Raw genomic sequence first — 15,371 nt, 5'->3', positions numbered from 1 at the left:
GCAAGTGTGTGAAGCAAAAAGTGAAGTGTTTAAAAAGGTGAATGAGAAGAGGGTAATTACCAAAGCAGAAGCTTAATTAGGATAGCGGGATCACTTCTTTACTGCATGCTTGCAAGAAGATCATTAGGGTCTTCCTTTTTATATCTCATGCAGAAAGGAGCACTTAATAGCACAGTGCTACTTAAAACCACTTTGGGATTTGTCTCTGTAGCGGTTCACAAAGAAGTAGGTTGCTCGCTTTATCGGTGCCACTCCTGGTGACACTGCGAGGTATCGTAGCGCATCCCACGTGCGTTCTGCCTCCAAGAAAAGCTTTGCTTGGCTTATCGAAGCAGTAAGACGGGAGGCTTGCAGACCAATCCGGGCAACAGTTCATAAATTCAAACAAGACCCCAAATCAACAACAGGCAGCATAGGAAAACTAAAATACATATGATAGTCAAGTATTGGAAAATGAGTTTGTTTTCCAGTCTCTCTGCCAAGATCTGATTTGAGAGATGTTACAGGAGCCCCTGAGAGTGGATGGTGTTGGCAATAAGCAGTAATTCTCTGTTGTAAGAGTAACTTGGGAGTCTTGTCCATAGATCCCAACAGGTAACTTAAATCTTTAACACCAGCTTATCTTTAAAGTGTGAATGGATGTGTGGACTTCTGAGCCTTCTCACCCTTCTCCTTAGAGGAGGGAGGAGGTCACTTCTGCAAAGCTCCGGGACACAAAACCTTTTCACTGCTTACTTGGGACTTAAATTTTGAGGGCCCTGATGTGAAATGTTTAACATAGCTCCTTGTACAGTGGCCAACTTTGTATTTACAAATGTGAAATGAAAGCTTTTCTTTTTGAATTTAAAATCCCCCCAAGTAAAGCTGGAAGGAGAGAAGAAGAAAAGAACTCAGAAAATGATTGAAATTTACTTTATTTTACAAAATGCAGTTACCTCTGCCCTTCCCCCTCCCCCTTTCTTTTTTTTCTTGTAACCTCAGCAGTGTGAGCAGAAAGAAATGTTTCTCTTTCAGATAACAGACTGATGCTGCAAGCTTTTGGCCACCGAGTGCGTTTCCTCAGCGGCCAGGCTCTGCTGGATGTCACAGAACATCTCTCAGGTATTGCCTGCTTCAGCTAATCTCCACTTCTAAATGAAGAAGTCTTCAGAGGGAACATTTAGAGGGAAAGCCTCTGAATAGACGGTGCAGTAGCTCATCAAACACTGGAAGGTTCTGAGCTTGTCTCTCCTGTGAGATACACGTAATAGGTGTATTTGGCAGGGGTTTGCCTGGCTGCTGCAGAGGTGTGCAGCATGTGAGATGAGGACAGCACTCGGGCTCCGGCGCTGAGCTCTCACTGGGGCATCTCAGCAGCTGCCTCCAGGAAAAAGAGGGGCTAAAAATACCCTGGCTGGCTCCTCTCTTTGAAGGACAGTACCGTAAATGTCGTGGACCTGGAAGAGGTCCCTTTTCTAACGTGAACAACCATCCTTCAGAAAAAATTGTGGTCACTGGTATTTCTGACAATCAGTTTGGTTTGTCATCACGGGATTCTCATTTTTCTGTCGGAAACTTTTGACGCTGAGTTCTGCAGAGCCTGGGGGTCATAGCGTAGGTGAAAACTCAACACACATGTTACAGGGAAGGATTTTGCGCAAGGCAGAATTTGGGGACGGAGGGGCAGAAGCCCAACCCATTTAGCCCAACCCACTGAGGCTCCCTGCCCGTGTTGCAGATATGACATTGGACTCCGAGCATTTCAGGGTGTGCAAACAGTCTATTTCTATATCAGTGGTGCCCGACACACTACAAAGGCAGCTGATAATTGACTTAGAATAGTAGCTTGCTATGTCAGCAATAGCCAGGGAATGGAAAAAATGATAATCTCAATATATACTAGAAAAGACTATTTATACCCTTGCTTCAGTTAGGGCTGAATCCACTGCTAATTATGCCAGCATCTTTTAATCCAAGGTTTAATACACTTTGCTTCTTCATTATGAATCTCAAAAGGGCATGCTTAGCCATAGCGAATGTGGAAGGGCCTTTAAAGATCATTTGCATAAAGTAAATCTCCATAAACATCGAATTAGTTTTACAGTTATTTTAATCTTTTTTCAAATAAAGCATCTGAACATAAATTGGGACTGCTTTAGAGGGAGCAGATGTTCTCTCTACGATTTACTGGAAACAGAGAGCTCTGTCTCTTCTGAAGCTCCATAGTGACCGCTGTGTTTAATAGCATTTAAACTCAAATTAACTCCCATTTTAAAATAGGTACCATAACCCTTCTTAGCAGAATTGTTTTTAGGTACTTTCAGGAGCTGTTTAAATGTTGATGACTTATGCTAGATTAACAGCATAGAGAAAATTGCGGTCCTTCCACTACAGAATAAGAAATGGTTACTTTATAACAGAATCACATTAACATTTCCACTGAAAAGAAAATAAGAACTCTGTCTCCAGACCATTTCAGATTTTGATCTCTCAGCAAAATCTGCCGTGCAAGGAGCCTATTGGTCGTAAATTTTTGTTTGTATTCAATATAGTTCAGTTCAGAAAATGAGCTGAGAGCAGACTTCAGAGAGAATGAGAGGGAACGCTTGGTTTTTGTTAGATTTCAGCTCCCTGCGTAAGATTTTTTTCTATCTCTATATCCCTATTTCAGGGAACATTGTGAGGGTAAATGCCATTAAAATTGCGAGATGTCCAAATGCCATGGCAATGGGGTCTGGGTAATTATCTAAGACATCCTGACGTTTGAAACAGCTGTTCATTAGAAACCACCAAGTATGAAGGGAAAAAACCTCAGGTTAGACCATTGTGCCAAAGACATCAGTTAGTCACTGATGTTTCTAATAAAACTGTCAAGTGGCACACATCTTTTGTGGGCTGGAGTTCTGAAGTGTGTTATTACACTGCCGTTTACTGTGTGCCACTGAGCAAAGGGAACTGCCAGATTAGACTGTTGGCATTTTTCATCAAAGGTCACCAAAAGAGTAATCATCCTTTTTATTAGAAATCTTTCAATTACCTCTCTAAGCTGCATTTCAGAATCTTCAGCAGCTGGTTTAGACAACTTCTGAATGGAAGGAAACAGCGATTTGACATTTTTGTCATTTGTAATGCAGAAGTGGATAGTGAAATGATTTACAAAATGTGTGTGATTCACTTTACTAAGTCTGTCACGGATGCAAAGCCTCTGATTTGGAAAAATTAAAGGTCCTCAGCAGTTGGTTGTTCTGTTCAGTGGATGATCAACCACTGTTGCCTGTTTCTGGATCATCGGGCTCTTTGTGCTTGCTGATATTAGCCAGAAAAGGCTTCCAAGAGCCAAAAATAAAGGTAGGTTCTTGTTTGCATTAAGGTTGTTAAGAAGCTTGTCTCTCTCACTTGGCAGTGCTCGTGGCATCTCTTTATCCCTCGAAACCCCAAGCTGTCAAGCACTATGCCCTGCCCATACTCTGGTTCTTCCTGGGAAACAGAGCCCTGCCTGTCGGAAGCAGCAATGTCAGGGCTGTGGTTGCCAAGCTTGCAAAGACCCTCAACCAAGTGATGGGCTTGAGCCTGAGGGACCACGCTGCCACTCAGCCTCAGCATGTGGCAAAGAACCTCTGGAACGTTTTCGGCCTGAATATCGGGTGAAGACTTGGTGTGCTCCAGGGAGCTGATGGAGAGATGTGGAATGGCTGGAAATTGTCTATATCGCGATAAAATAGCAACATGTCTACTTTATGCTATTGTATAAAGGGCTGTGTGTCCTTTAATAAAGTGGCATTAACTCGATCACATTGGTTGTATAAATTGTGTCCGGGACTTCCACATCAGCAAGTGGTACTTGAACAGGGACCCTCCCGTCGGTGCTCGCCCGAGCAAGAGAAGACGGCCCAGAGGGGGCAGAAGCAGCCGTAGCAGGTGCTGCCCCGGCGCCTGGGAAGACGCACGTGCAATCGTCGGGTATCTCGCCCTGATCAGGTGAGCGGCTGGGGAGGAGATGGGGTCCAGGCTAAGCAAAGAAGAAGCGGCAGTGGTTAAGCTCCTCCAACATATACTCTCTAAGAGGGATGATGAGGGAAACCTGAGGAAGTTGTTGTCATGGGCTCGGCAGCATGGATTAATCCCCTCAGTGAGCGCAGCCTTTGAATTAGCTACTTGGGAAAAGATCGGCGCGGCACTGTGGGACGACATTAGCTCAGGCTCTAAAGACAGTGGGAAATTTTCCACCCTGTGGAGATTGATCCTAGAGACTCTGACAGAACTGAAAGCAGAACGGCAGACCCCCGCCTCTGCTTTCGCTGCCTTGTCAGCAGAGGCAGAAAGCGCTGGCGCTCAGGATTCCGCTACTGCTGTGACGTTCGCGGGATCCCTGTTCCCCAAGGCGGCTCCTAAAAGGAGGGACGGGGACGCTTCACGCGCAGCACCTGTGCGTCAGGAAAGTCAAGAGCAAAAATCAACAGATTCACCACCGCTTGAGTCCCCCCATTCAAGCTCAAGGGAACAATCACCTGAGCACCCCACCCCACTCCCGCCGCCTCCTGCCCGACCCCGCGCGCGCTGCCGCCTCGCCAGAGGAAGGCGCCGACCCACCCCTGCCCCCGTCCTCGCCTCCATCACCCCGATTGGTGCATGAACAATCTCGTTCTGGCTTACAAAATCCACACTTGTGAGAACTAACGAGAAAACTAGAGCAACTTGAAATGTGAATGAAGGAATCAGCTCAGCCTATTCCTACGGCACCGCCGCCACCCCCTCTTCCTATTAACACCTTTTTTCATGACACTGGGGGGGAGGGTGGTTGGTCAGGGGGAAACAGTGGCAATCGGGCCGCTGGCTCAAATGGGAGGGCGACACTGGGAGGCGCAGGTGGTAATGGTAATCCAGCACACTGATGGCAGGGAGTTATTCGGGATGCAATAATTGAGGGGCAGTTTAACGAGCTTGGACCAATGGTGTTTCCGGTAATAGTAACCCCATACAGCAATGAGTGGGAGGCCTGAGATTGGAAAATGATTAAGGAGGCAAAATTAGCAGTAGCACAATATGGGTTAAAATCACCATATACTAATTCAGTCATTCAGCATATTTTTACAGCACACTTATTGACTCTGTATGACGTGTGCATGATTATACAAACCTTATTAACAGCTTCCCAAAAATTGCAATTTTTTCAATGTTGGCAAGTGGCCTGCGAGGCTGCGGCAGCCATACCCCATCGCAAGGAGATCACAGAATCACAGAGTCATCTAGATTGGAAGGGACCTTGAAGATCATCTAGTCCAACCGTTAACCAAGCACTGACAGATCCCAACTACACCATATCCCTAAGTGCTATGTCAACCCGACTCTTGAACACCTCCAGGGATGGGGACCACACCACCTCCCTGGGCAGCCCATTCCAACGCCTAACAACCCGTTCTGTAAAGAAATACTTCCTAATATCTAGTCTAAACCTTCCCTGGCGCAAATTGAGGCCATTACCTCTTGTCCTATCACTTATTACTTGGTTAAAGAGACTCATCCCCAGCTCTCTGCAACCTCCTTTCAGGTAGTTGTAGAGAGCGATGAGGTCTCCCCTCAGCCTCCTCATCTCCAGACTAAACAACCCCAGTTCCCTCAGCCGCTCCTCGTACGACATGTGCTCCAGACCCTGCACCAGCTTCGTTGCCCTTCTCTGGACACGCTCGAGTAATTCAATGTCCTTTTTGTAGTGAGGGGCCCAAAACTGAACACAGTCATCGAGGTGCAGCCTCACCAGTGCCGAGTACAGGGGTAAGATCCCTTCCCTGTCCCTGCTGGCCACGCTATTTCTGACACAAGCCAGGATTCCATTGGCCTTCTTGGCCACCTGGGCACACTGCTGGCTCCTGTTCAGCCGGCTGTCAATCAACACCCCCAGGTCCCTCTCTGACTGGCAGCTCTCCAGCCACTCCTCCCCAAGCCTGTAGCGCTGCTGGGGGTTGTTGTGGCCGAACTGCAGCACCCGGCATTTGGCCTTATTGAAGCTCATCCAGTTGGCCTTAGCCCATCGCTCCAGCCTGTCCAGGTCTCTCTGCAGAGCCTCCCTACCCTTGAGCAGATCAACACTCCCACCCAACTTGGTGTCGTCTGCAAACTTACTGAGGGTGCACTCGATCTCCTCATCTAGATCATCAATAAAGATGTTAAACAGGAGTGGCCCCAAAACTGAGCCCTGGGGGACACCACTCATGACCGGCCGCCAACTGGATTTAACTCCATTCACCACAACTCTTTGGGCCCGGCCATCCAGCCAGTTTTTTACCCAGCAAAGCGTGCGATCATCCAAGCCTCGAGCAGCCAGTTTCGCCAGGAGAATGCTGTGGGAAACGGTGTCAAAGGCCTTACTGAAGTGGAGGTAAACTACATCCACAGCCTTTCCCTCATCCAATAAGCAGGTCACCCTGTCGTAGAAGGAGATCAGGTTTGTCAAGCAGGACCTGCCTTTCATAAACCCATGCTGACTGGGCCTGATCATCTGGTTGTCCCGCATGTGTTGTATGATGGTACTCTGGATGAGCTGCTCCATCAGCTTCCCAGGCACCGACGTCAAGCTGACAGGCCTGTAATTTCCTGGATCATCCTTCCGACCCTTCTTATATATGGGCGTCACATTGGCCAGTTTCCAATCTGTCGGGACCTCCCCGGTCAGCCAGGACTGCTGGTAAATGATGGAAAGCAGCTTGGCAAGCACCCCAGCCAGCTCCTTCAGCACCCTCGGGTGTATCCCATCAGGTCCCATAGACTTGTGTGTGTCTATGTGATGCAGTAGGTCACTGGCTGTCTCCTGGATTGCGGGGGGGTCGTTCTCCCAGTCTCTGTCTTCTGGCTGAGGAGGCTGGGTTCCCTCAGTACAACTAGTCTTGTTATTAAAGACTGAGGCAAAGAAGGCATTAAGCACCTCAGCCTTTTCCTTGTCACTTGTTAACATGTTTCAACCTGTGTCTAGCAGGGGATGGATACTCTCCCTGATCTTTCTTTTGCTGCTCATATACTTACAGAAACATTTCTTGTTATCCTTGATTGCTGAAGCCAGGGTAATTTCCAGCTGGGCTTTAGACCTCCTGATTTCTGCCCTGCATAGCCTCACAGCATCTTTGTAATCACTGTGAGTGGCTAGTCCCTTCTTCCAAAGGAGGTAAACTTTCCTTTTCTCCCTGAGTTCCAGCCAAAGCTCCCTGTTCAGCCAGGGTGGTCTTCTCTGTCGCCGGTTTCTCTTACAGCACCTGGGGACTGCCTGTTCCTGAGCCATTAACACTTCCTTCTTAAAGAGTGCCCAGCCTTCCTGGACCCCTATACCCTTCAGGATCGTCTCCCAAGGTATCCTTTCAAGCAGGTGCCTAAACAAGACAAAGTCAGCCCTTTGGAAGTCCAGGATGTCGGTTCTGCTTAGCCCTCTACTGGCCTCTCTAACAATAGAGAACTCTATTATATTTCATGATCGCTGTGCCCTAGTCGTCCTCCGACCGCCACATCATCCACCAGTCCTTCTCTGTTCACAAGGAGGAGATCCAGTAGGGCACCTTCTCTGGTTGGTTCTCTCACCAGTTGCGTCAGGAAGTTGTCTCCCACACATTCCAGGAATCTCCGGGACTGGTCCCGCTCTGCTGTGTTGTATTTCCAGCAGATGTCTGGGAAGTTAAAGTCTCCCACAAGAACAAGGGCAAGCAATCGTGAGATTTCTCCTAAATGCCTACAGAATATTCCATCCACCTCTCTGTCCTGGTTGGGTGGCCTATAGTAGATTCCTACTACAACATCAGCACTGTTGGCCTTCCCCCTGATTCTAACGCAAAGACACTTTACCCTGTCTTCACTACACTTGTGCTCAAAGCAATCGTAACAGTCCCTAACATACAGTGCCACCCCACCACCTCTCCTACCTTGTCTGTCCCTCCTAAAGAGCTTGTAGCCGTCAACAGGTGCACTCCAGTCATGGGAGACATCCCACCATGTTTCTGTAATAGCCACAACATGATATTTTTCCTGTTTCATCATGGCTTCAAGCTCCTCCTGTTTGTTACCCATGCTGTGTGAATTGGTATACATGCACTTCAGATGGGCTGATGTTTTGTCCCCTTCCCCCTTCAAATCTAGTTTAAAGCTCTGTCAATGAGCCCAGCTAACTCCTGCCCCAAGATCCTCTTCCCCCTCTGGGACAGGTGCATTCCATCTAATGCCAAAAGGTCTGGTGCCCTGTATACCAACCCATGATTGAAGAATCCAAAGCCCTGAAGGTAACATCAGTCTTGGATCCACAAGTTCATCTGTTGACTTCTCCGGTATTCTTCTTCATCCATCCCCCCAACTGAAGGGATGGAGGAGAACACAATTTGTGCCCCCGACCCCTTAATCAGTTTCCCCAAGGACCTGAAATCTCTCTTCATTGCTCTAGGACTTCTCCTTGTAATGTCGTCACTACCGACCTGAAAAACCAGGAGAGGGTAGTAGTCCTTGGGTCTCACTAGAGCGGGGAGTTTTGCCTTGAGGTCCTTGACGCGGGCCCCAGGGAGGCAGCAGACTTCCCTATGAAACGGGTCTGCTCTGCATATGGGGCCTTCGGTACCCCTCAGAATGGAGTCACCCACTGCAATGACTCTTCTGGGGTTCTTTTTAGAACTGGTTTTAATACCTGGTCTAGAATGACCCGGCCTTGGTGGACCTTGGTCTTCCTCCTTGTTTGTCTTATTTCCTTCCTCCTTCTCTTCTTCACTCAAAAGTTCCAGGGCTGTGATATTTGTACTTGAAGTGTAAGAAAACACACAGTAGTGTATTGCATCTTAAATCAGTGCATGTGGTAATTAATGGGCTAAATTTCCCTTTTGCTTATATTGATATAAATTAGGACTAACTCAGTAGGACTACTTTTGATGTCCATTTGTATAAATGGTAAGCTGAATTTGGCTCAGGATATATTTTGTTCTTCCAAATTGCTGTATATCATAACACTCGGATATGTAATTTTTTTCATGAAAGAGATGATTTTATTTACAGTGGTTTTTTATATTACTTTCTATGCTCTGACAGACTAGAATAGAAAGATAATACACCCCATTGAAGCATAAAGTAGCTAACAATTTATAATAGACTGTTTTTAAAACTGATCCATAAAACCGTCAGGGCTTTTGTCTTGCAAGGTTCGACATAAAGCCTCTTTTGAAAACACTTGTTTCTGCTAGCGGGCACTGGAGTAGAAAAAGCTGACTTCACACAGTACATAACAACAGAAAACCCAGCAACAACGTACAGAACTTTTAGGAAATCTTCAAATGTCAGAATATAATGTAATATTACAACTGGGAATGCAAAACAGTGCATTTCCCAGGGTTTTTTGCAGATTTTGTTCAGCATGTTCCTCTACTGTCAGTGTGGGAAACTTAGCCCTTATTCTGTCTTCGGGGAGGGAATGCCTGGACACCTGAGTTCAGTATCCATGACTGTCCCTGTACTTGCAACTCTCTGAGTGCTCGTGCACTTACACGTGCAATTTTATCTCCTGTTAGGGTTGGTCTTGCAATCCCTACTCATGGAGGTGACTCATGTGATTTCAGCTGTTCTGTGGCAAGAGTAAAAATACTCCTCTCATGAGGAAAGGTTACCTGAGAAGGGTCTTAATCTTCTTGTGTAGCTTAAAGCAGTGGTTCTCCACCTGCGGTCTGCAGACCCCTGGGGGGCCGCGGTGTCGTCACAGTGGGGTCTGGAATGCTTAAAGCAGGGGTGGGGAACGTCCAGCCCAGAAACATTTGATCTGGCCCACGGCAAGCACTGTGCCTCCTCTTCCCACAAACCCTTCTCCTCAACGCTCCTCTCATACTCAAGCCCACCCCCCCCACCCCCCAGCCTGCCCTCACACACTAGTATATTCAGTGCTAGTAGGGTTGGTGGGACCCACTTTGACTAGGCAGTTTTTCTCTTAAAGACATTTTCTTAACCCACCAGCCCTCTTTAGGGCCACAACGGGGCTGAAGTCTGTTCCTTCATTGTCTGTACAATGAATCTCCAGTACCTATGGGGGTTTTTTCCACTTCAAAAACTGGGCTTGGGCTTTGGACCCATCAAAACTTGCAATCAGTACCTAGATCTAAAAGCCCACACGAGAAGCTCAAAATTTCAAGCTATAAGGATCCATATAGATCCTTGACTACACATTATCTGTCCCCCATTCTTGCCAGCTGATTTGAAACATTCTAATACAGATTTCAGCTGAACAGTTTACTGTCTTAGAGGCTGATGTTAGGAACAATACCCTGTCTCTTTGTCCAAGCCCACCTTCTCATGGTTATTGAAAGATGTTTATAGCCTGAGGGTTAGTTCAGAGCTTTTAAAAATTGAATGTGGATGTCCTTAGCCCCCACACAAATAAGTGGAGTTCTATGCCATGAAACCAAAACTGAATTTTCCCTGGGGTGACTGTCACAGCAGATGTGTAAGTGTAAGGCTAGAGCAAGCCATGGAAAGTTAACTCTTCCCTTTATTCAGACTGGTAGTCTACTGAAATCTGGGCCAGACAATAGAATAGAATATTTCAGTTGGAAGGGACCTACAATGATCATCTAGTCCAACTGCAATGTTATCTTTGCCCAGCCATCTGTTCCGCACATGAACAGGGAACTTTTCTGGGAAAGCCCTTAACAACATTAATTTCCCCTCAGGGGTTTAGAAAGCCAATGCAGTGCTATACTTCTGCTTTCTTGGTCTAAAGTGGGAAGTTTCTTACCTTGCTTGGTTAAGCATGTGTTGGCTGCCAGATGTTACGGGAGCTGGAAGACAAAACTGGACCCCTGGTCGGCGGTCAGAGAAACTTCTCTTCACAAATGGCTGAGGACTGGTGGCACTCAGGGACAGCTTTCTGATCCGGTCTCCAGGCTGCCAGAAAAGCAGACTACTCTTTTGGGAAAGCGATGAAGCTTCAGGCTGGCTGGTCAGCTCCACAGTGGGTTTGGTGGGTACCAGAGGAGGTCTGGCTTCGAATAAGGAAGAGGTGGCCAGGCAAAATATCAAACGGGTGTTGCTGCCCCTCTTGGAGGATGAGAGCTGGTGCTCGTCCCCAGCACCAGCTCGTCCAGCCCAGCTCTTGGCCCCTTGTAAGAGTGGGATGGGGAGGTTGGTGGGGAGGGGGTGGTGGGGAATGGAGGGGGGCTTGCATCTCGGCGGTAGGCTGGGGAGCCCAGCAGCTGGTGTGGCGTTGGCGAGCTTTGCTTGTGCCCTGCGGGAGGGCTGAGTGGTTTTCGCTGGGGTGGTGGAGAGGGCAGCTTCTTCTGCAAGGGTGGGCTGGGAACCCTGGGGCTAGAGGCACGCCTTCAGTTTGCTAGAGGACCTAGATGTAATTTGCTCATCCTGCAAGTAAGGTGCTGTTCTTGTTTTCCGAGTCTCTGGTTTGTTATCTGTATCCTTCTTTCTGTAAAACATTTCCAGCCTTTTGCTTAGCTCTTTTTGAGTTCTCTGAAGCTCTAGGAGGGTCGGGTCCTCTGCCTGGCTTCTGAGGGACTCGTCTGACCTGGACCGTCGTTGTTTCCTGAAGGTTTTCTGGCTGCCTGTTGCTGTACTGGGCCTTGTTGTTAGGACTGCTCTTCCGCTCTCATCCTCTATCCATTCTTTACGTCCAGATTTAGCTGGGACAAACTTGATTTTTTCACTGATGGCATCTTTCATCTTCAGAATAATTTCCTCTGTCTCTGCATTCTCAGTCCTCTTGATGAACTGCCTTTGTGTGTTATCAGCTACTGCAGGCGAAGACCGGGGCCTCCTCGGCAGAGTATCCTTCCCCATTTCTGATAAACTTGTGTTGTCATCATCCTCCCCCAGGGTACTCCCTTCATCGTCATCCTCATCATCATCAGAAGGAAAACCTGTTGATTCACAGAGTTTGAAGTGTTCACCTTCCTGAGTGGAGTCAGACTGGAACGAATTACAGGAATGGCTTTTGCTCAAGCTTGCATGTTGGGGCATGGTAGAAATGCCTTCTGGTGCTCCACCCTGACAAGAAGTTGCTTCCTTACTCCGCATGGATGAATAAAATATATCATTAGAATTCCTTTCAACTGCACAGTCACGGGATGCGGCTGTCCCTGGTGACACTGCCCCATCATGCACGTGCCCCACTGTTCTGGTGTGCTTTTGGGACAGATGTCCATATGCACAGGAGTCACATGCTTGTCCTCCATGCTGGCTGAGAGCACTGAACTCTTTGAGGGATTCATTGTCCACACCAATGCCACTGTCCTCAGAATAGAGAGTCCTGTCATCACTGCGGGACTGAGAGGATCCAGCGCCGAGGCTTCCAGCAGCTTTACTGTCTGTAGCAGGCGCTCATCAAAGCTTTGCTTTCCTTTCAGTTTTCCTTCCAAGCTGCTTGCAGCAGACTGCAGGTAGCTGCATGTTTCCTTCAGGGCGTTGGATGTGAGGAAGGCCAGCGTCCCACTCAGTTGTCACGGTAGAGACGGACACGACAACAATAACTGGTGCAAGCAATGTCTCATAATTTTATTATTCACATTCTTCTTATACATCCTCATTACAATACCGTGTGCTCTTTTTATGGGTCATAAAGTTGTTCCTCAACATTACTATTGGCTAGTTCTTTTTCTTCCTTGTGCTTTGTGTAGACGTGCAGAACTGCAGCTTCTTCATGCTGTTTCTCAGCTCACAGTTTCTCTTATCTTGCTTGTTCAGCTCTTCTCGGGACTTTCCGGCCCCTCATGGGTACACTGGAATTTCGTCAAGGCTAAATTCTTCTTCAATCAGGCTGGTGGCAGACCCGCTGCCTCCCCCAACAACTCCCCCTTTTTGTATTTGTGCTAGAAATATTGCGTGAGCAGTCTTCTGCAGGGCCCTTTGCAGAAGACTGACAAGACAGGGCAACATTCAAAGCACGGTTACAATTATCAAGATCGTTACCCCCACAGTTTTGACCAGGGATATCAACCATCCAGAAAGTCCCCAACTTTAAACATCCTTGTTAGCCAACCTGGAGCATCATCTTCTGTTAAACGCTTGACATCATCTTTTAGCTGCTGTATGCTTTTAAAAATAGATTCTGAGTGGTCAGACAAATTCATGCAACACATTCCACCAAAATCTTCACACCCATGTCCTTGTGCTAAAAGCAAAAAGTCAATAGCAGCTCTATTCTGTAAGGTGGCATGCCTAACACTATCAACATCAGTTAAAAGACCACTAAGGGCTAATGAGGTAGCATCAGTTTGTTTGCTAAGCCAACACCCTAAATTTGTTTGTTTTTTCAATGCAGAGTTACCCAGACATTCTGTTTGGGTTGTGGAACTACCCATCCTTCACGCCGAACACACCGAGCAGGAACCCAGCGAGGGCCGGCATCTGTAGAGACACAAGCATAAGCCCCGCCCCAGGTTAACAGCTCACATGGTCCACGCCACTGGCCAGTAATTAGATCTCTAACATGCACTTTGATGCCCTTTTGCAAATCCAGTTTTGAAAAAAGAGAAATGCTGAAAAAGAGGAGGCAGAGAGGAATTATCCCCATAATGGAGAAAGTTGAGAACATAAACTGCTTTACCTAGACGTGTCTGGGGGGGTTCCCCAATCATTCCCCCTTTTTGTTTTTGAAGCTGCTGCTTCAGTGTACCATGCGCACGTTCAACAATTGCTTGCCCTGTGGGGGAATGAGGAATGCCTGTAACATGAGTAACACCCCACATATCAAAAGATGTCTGAACTTTCTTCGAAACATATGCAGGGCCATTATCTGTTTTGATTTGGTATGGTATCCCAAGCATAGAAAAAGCTTTTTGGAAATGTCAAATTACATCTTTTCTTGTTTCTCCATTATGTGCTGTTGCTACTAAGGTATGAGAATAAGTTTCAATAGAAACATGAACATATTTTTGCTGGCCAAACTCCTGCACATGAGTAACATCAGTTTGCCAAATCTGCAAGGCTCATATACCTCTGGGATTAGTACCAAAATACACTGGTGTGTGAGTCCCTTGGCAATCAGGGCAGGCAGCCACAATGGAACGAGCTTCAGTGTGAGACAAGCCGAACTGCTGTCGTAAAGCTCAAAATCCTTGGTGAAAAAATTGATGTGATAATACAGCTTGTTGCTTTATGTTAGGAACAGTACTCAGAGCCATAGCAGAAACAAGAGCGTCCGCTCTGACATCACCCTCTGTATAAAACCCTGGTAAAGTAGTATGACTACGAATATGCATGACAAAGTAGGGTTCTTCTCACTGTTGAATACTCTTCCAGAGTTCCAGGAGTACTTCAAATAACAATTGATTGTCCGACGTAGTTAAAACTACTTTGTCTAGTCGACCAATCAAGTTGGCTACATATGCTGAATCAGTTACAATATTTACAGGAGAAGTGAAACTAGAAAAAACAATAGCTACAGTACGTAGCTCTACTACCTGTGGAGAGCCCTTTTGATATACCACCTTGTTCTTCCAGTCATGGTTTTCATACCATACTGCTGCTGCTTTACCTGTTTTTCCTGAACCATCTGTAAAAACAGTAAGGCCGTTCACTGGTTCTGGTTGGCTTAAATTTTTCTGACCAAATGGTACTTCTCGAGTCAATTTCAGCAGCGGGTGTGATGGCAGGTGATATGGTATCTGTCCCTGAAAGCCCGCCATGGCTGCTTGCAGCTCATAATTATTCACCAGACACCATTCAAAATACCAATTTTGAACAGGTAAAACAATCGTAGCTGGGTCACGCCCTGTTAGTTCTGAACATCGTTTTCTGGCTTTTATGATTACATCAGCAATAAGCTCAAACAGTCCAGGAGCAGTTTTTCGTGGTCGGAATGACAGAAACATCCATTCCAAAATATGTAATGGGTCATCCCACTCAGGATTCCACTGCACTAAAGCACCAAATGGCACAGTTTTGTCAATTAGTACAAAGAGTTGTACCAGTTGAGACAGATCTATTTGAGAAACAAATTTCTCGTGTATAGATTGTTCCACCATGTGAATTACATTTAATGCTTCCTTATTTAATATTCTGGGTTCTGTTGGATCATTGGAAATTTTTAATAATTCCAGTAATGGTTGCAATTGCGAATTGGTCAGTCCGAGATAGGGCCTGATCCAATTCAAGGATCCCATTAATTTCTGTGCATCATTAAGGGTTTTAACTTCAAGGTTAAATTTCACAGGTTGAGGCATTACCTGCTTACCTGTAACTGTCATTCCTAGACATTTCCAGGGTTCTACCTTTTGTACCTTTTCAGGGGCAACAACCAATCCATATTGTTGTAATGAATCTCTGGCCAAATTCTCCATGTCGTTCAACTGCTCCTTGCTGTTTGATGCTAACAGGATATCATCCATGTAATGGTAACAATAGGTAGTAGGGAATTTTTCTCTCACAGGTGACAAAGCCTGGGC

At 46.6% G+C, this 15,371-nt stretch overlaps 1 protein-coding gene across 1 annotated transcript in view; it reads left to right on the top strand.

Annotated features, from left to right (window-relative positions):
* LOC141941655 (TOG array regulator of axonemal microtubules protein 2-like) overlaps positions 1-3,758 on the top strand; it is a 30,084-nt gene extending 26,326 nt beyond the window's left edge. The window contains 2 exon segments of the mRNA XM_074864625.1: positions 1,015-1,101; positions 3,383-3,758. Of these exon segments, the coding sequence (XP_074720726.1) occupies positions 1,015-1,101; positions 3,383-3,627 (332 nt within the window). The 3' untranslated portion in view covers positions 3,628-3,758.
* The last annotated feature ends 11,613 nt before the right edge of the window (positions 3,759-15,371 follow it).

Source organism: Strix uralensis, chromosome 3, assembly GCF_047716275.1.
Source record: "Strix uralensis isolate ZFMK-TIS-50842 chromosome 3, bStrUra1, whole genome shotgun sequence".
NCBI classification, from domain to species: domain Eukaryota; kingdom Metazoa; phylum Chordata; class Aves; order Strigiformes; family Strigidae; genus Strix; species Strix uralensis.
The sequence above is the reverse complement of the archived record's forward strand: the minus strand, read 5'-3'. Positions and strand labels throughout refer to the sequence as shown.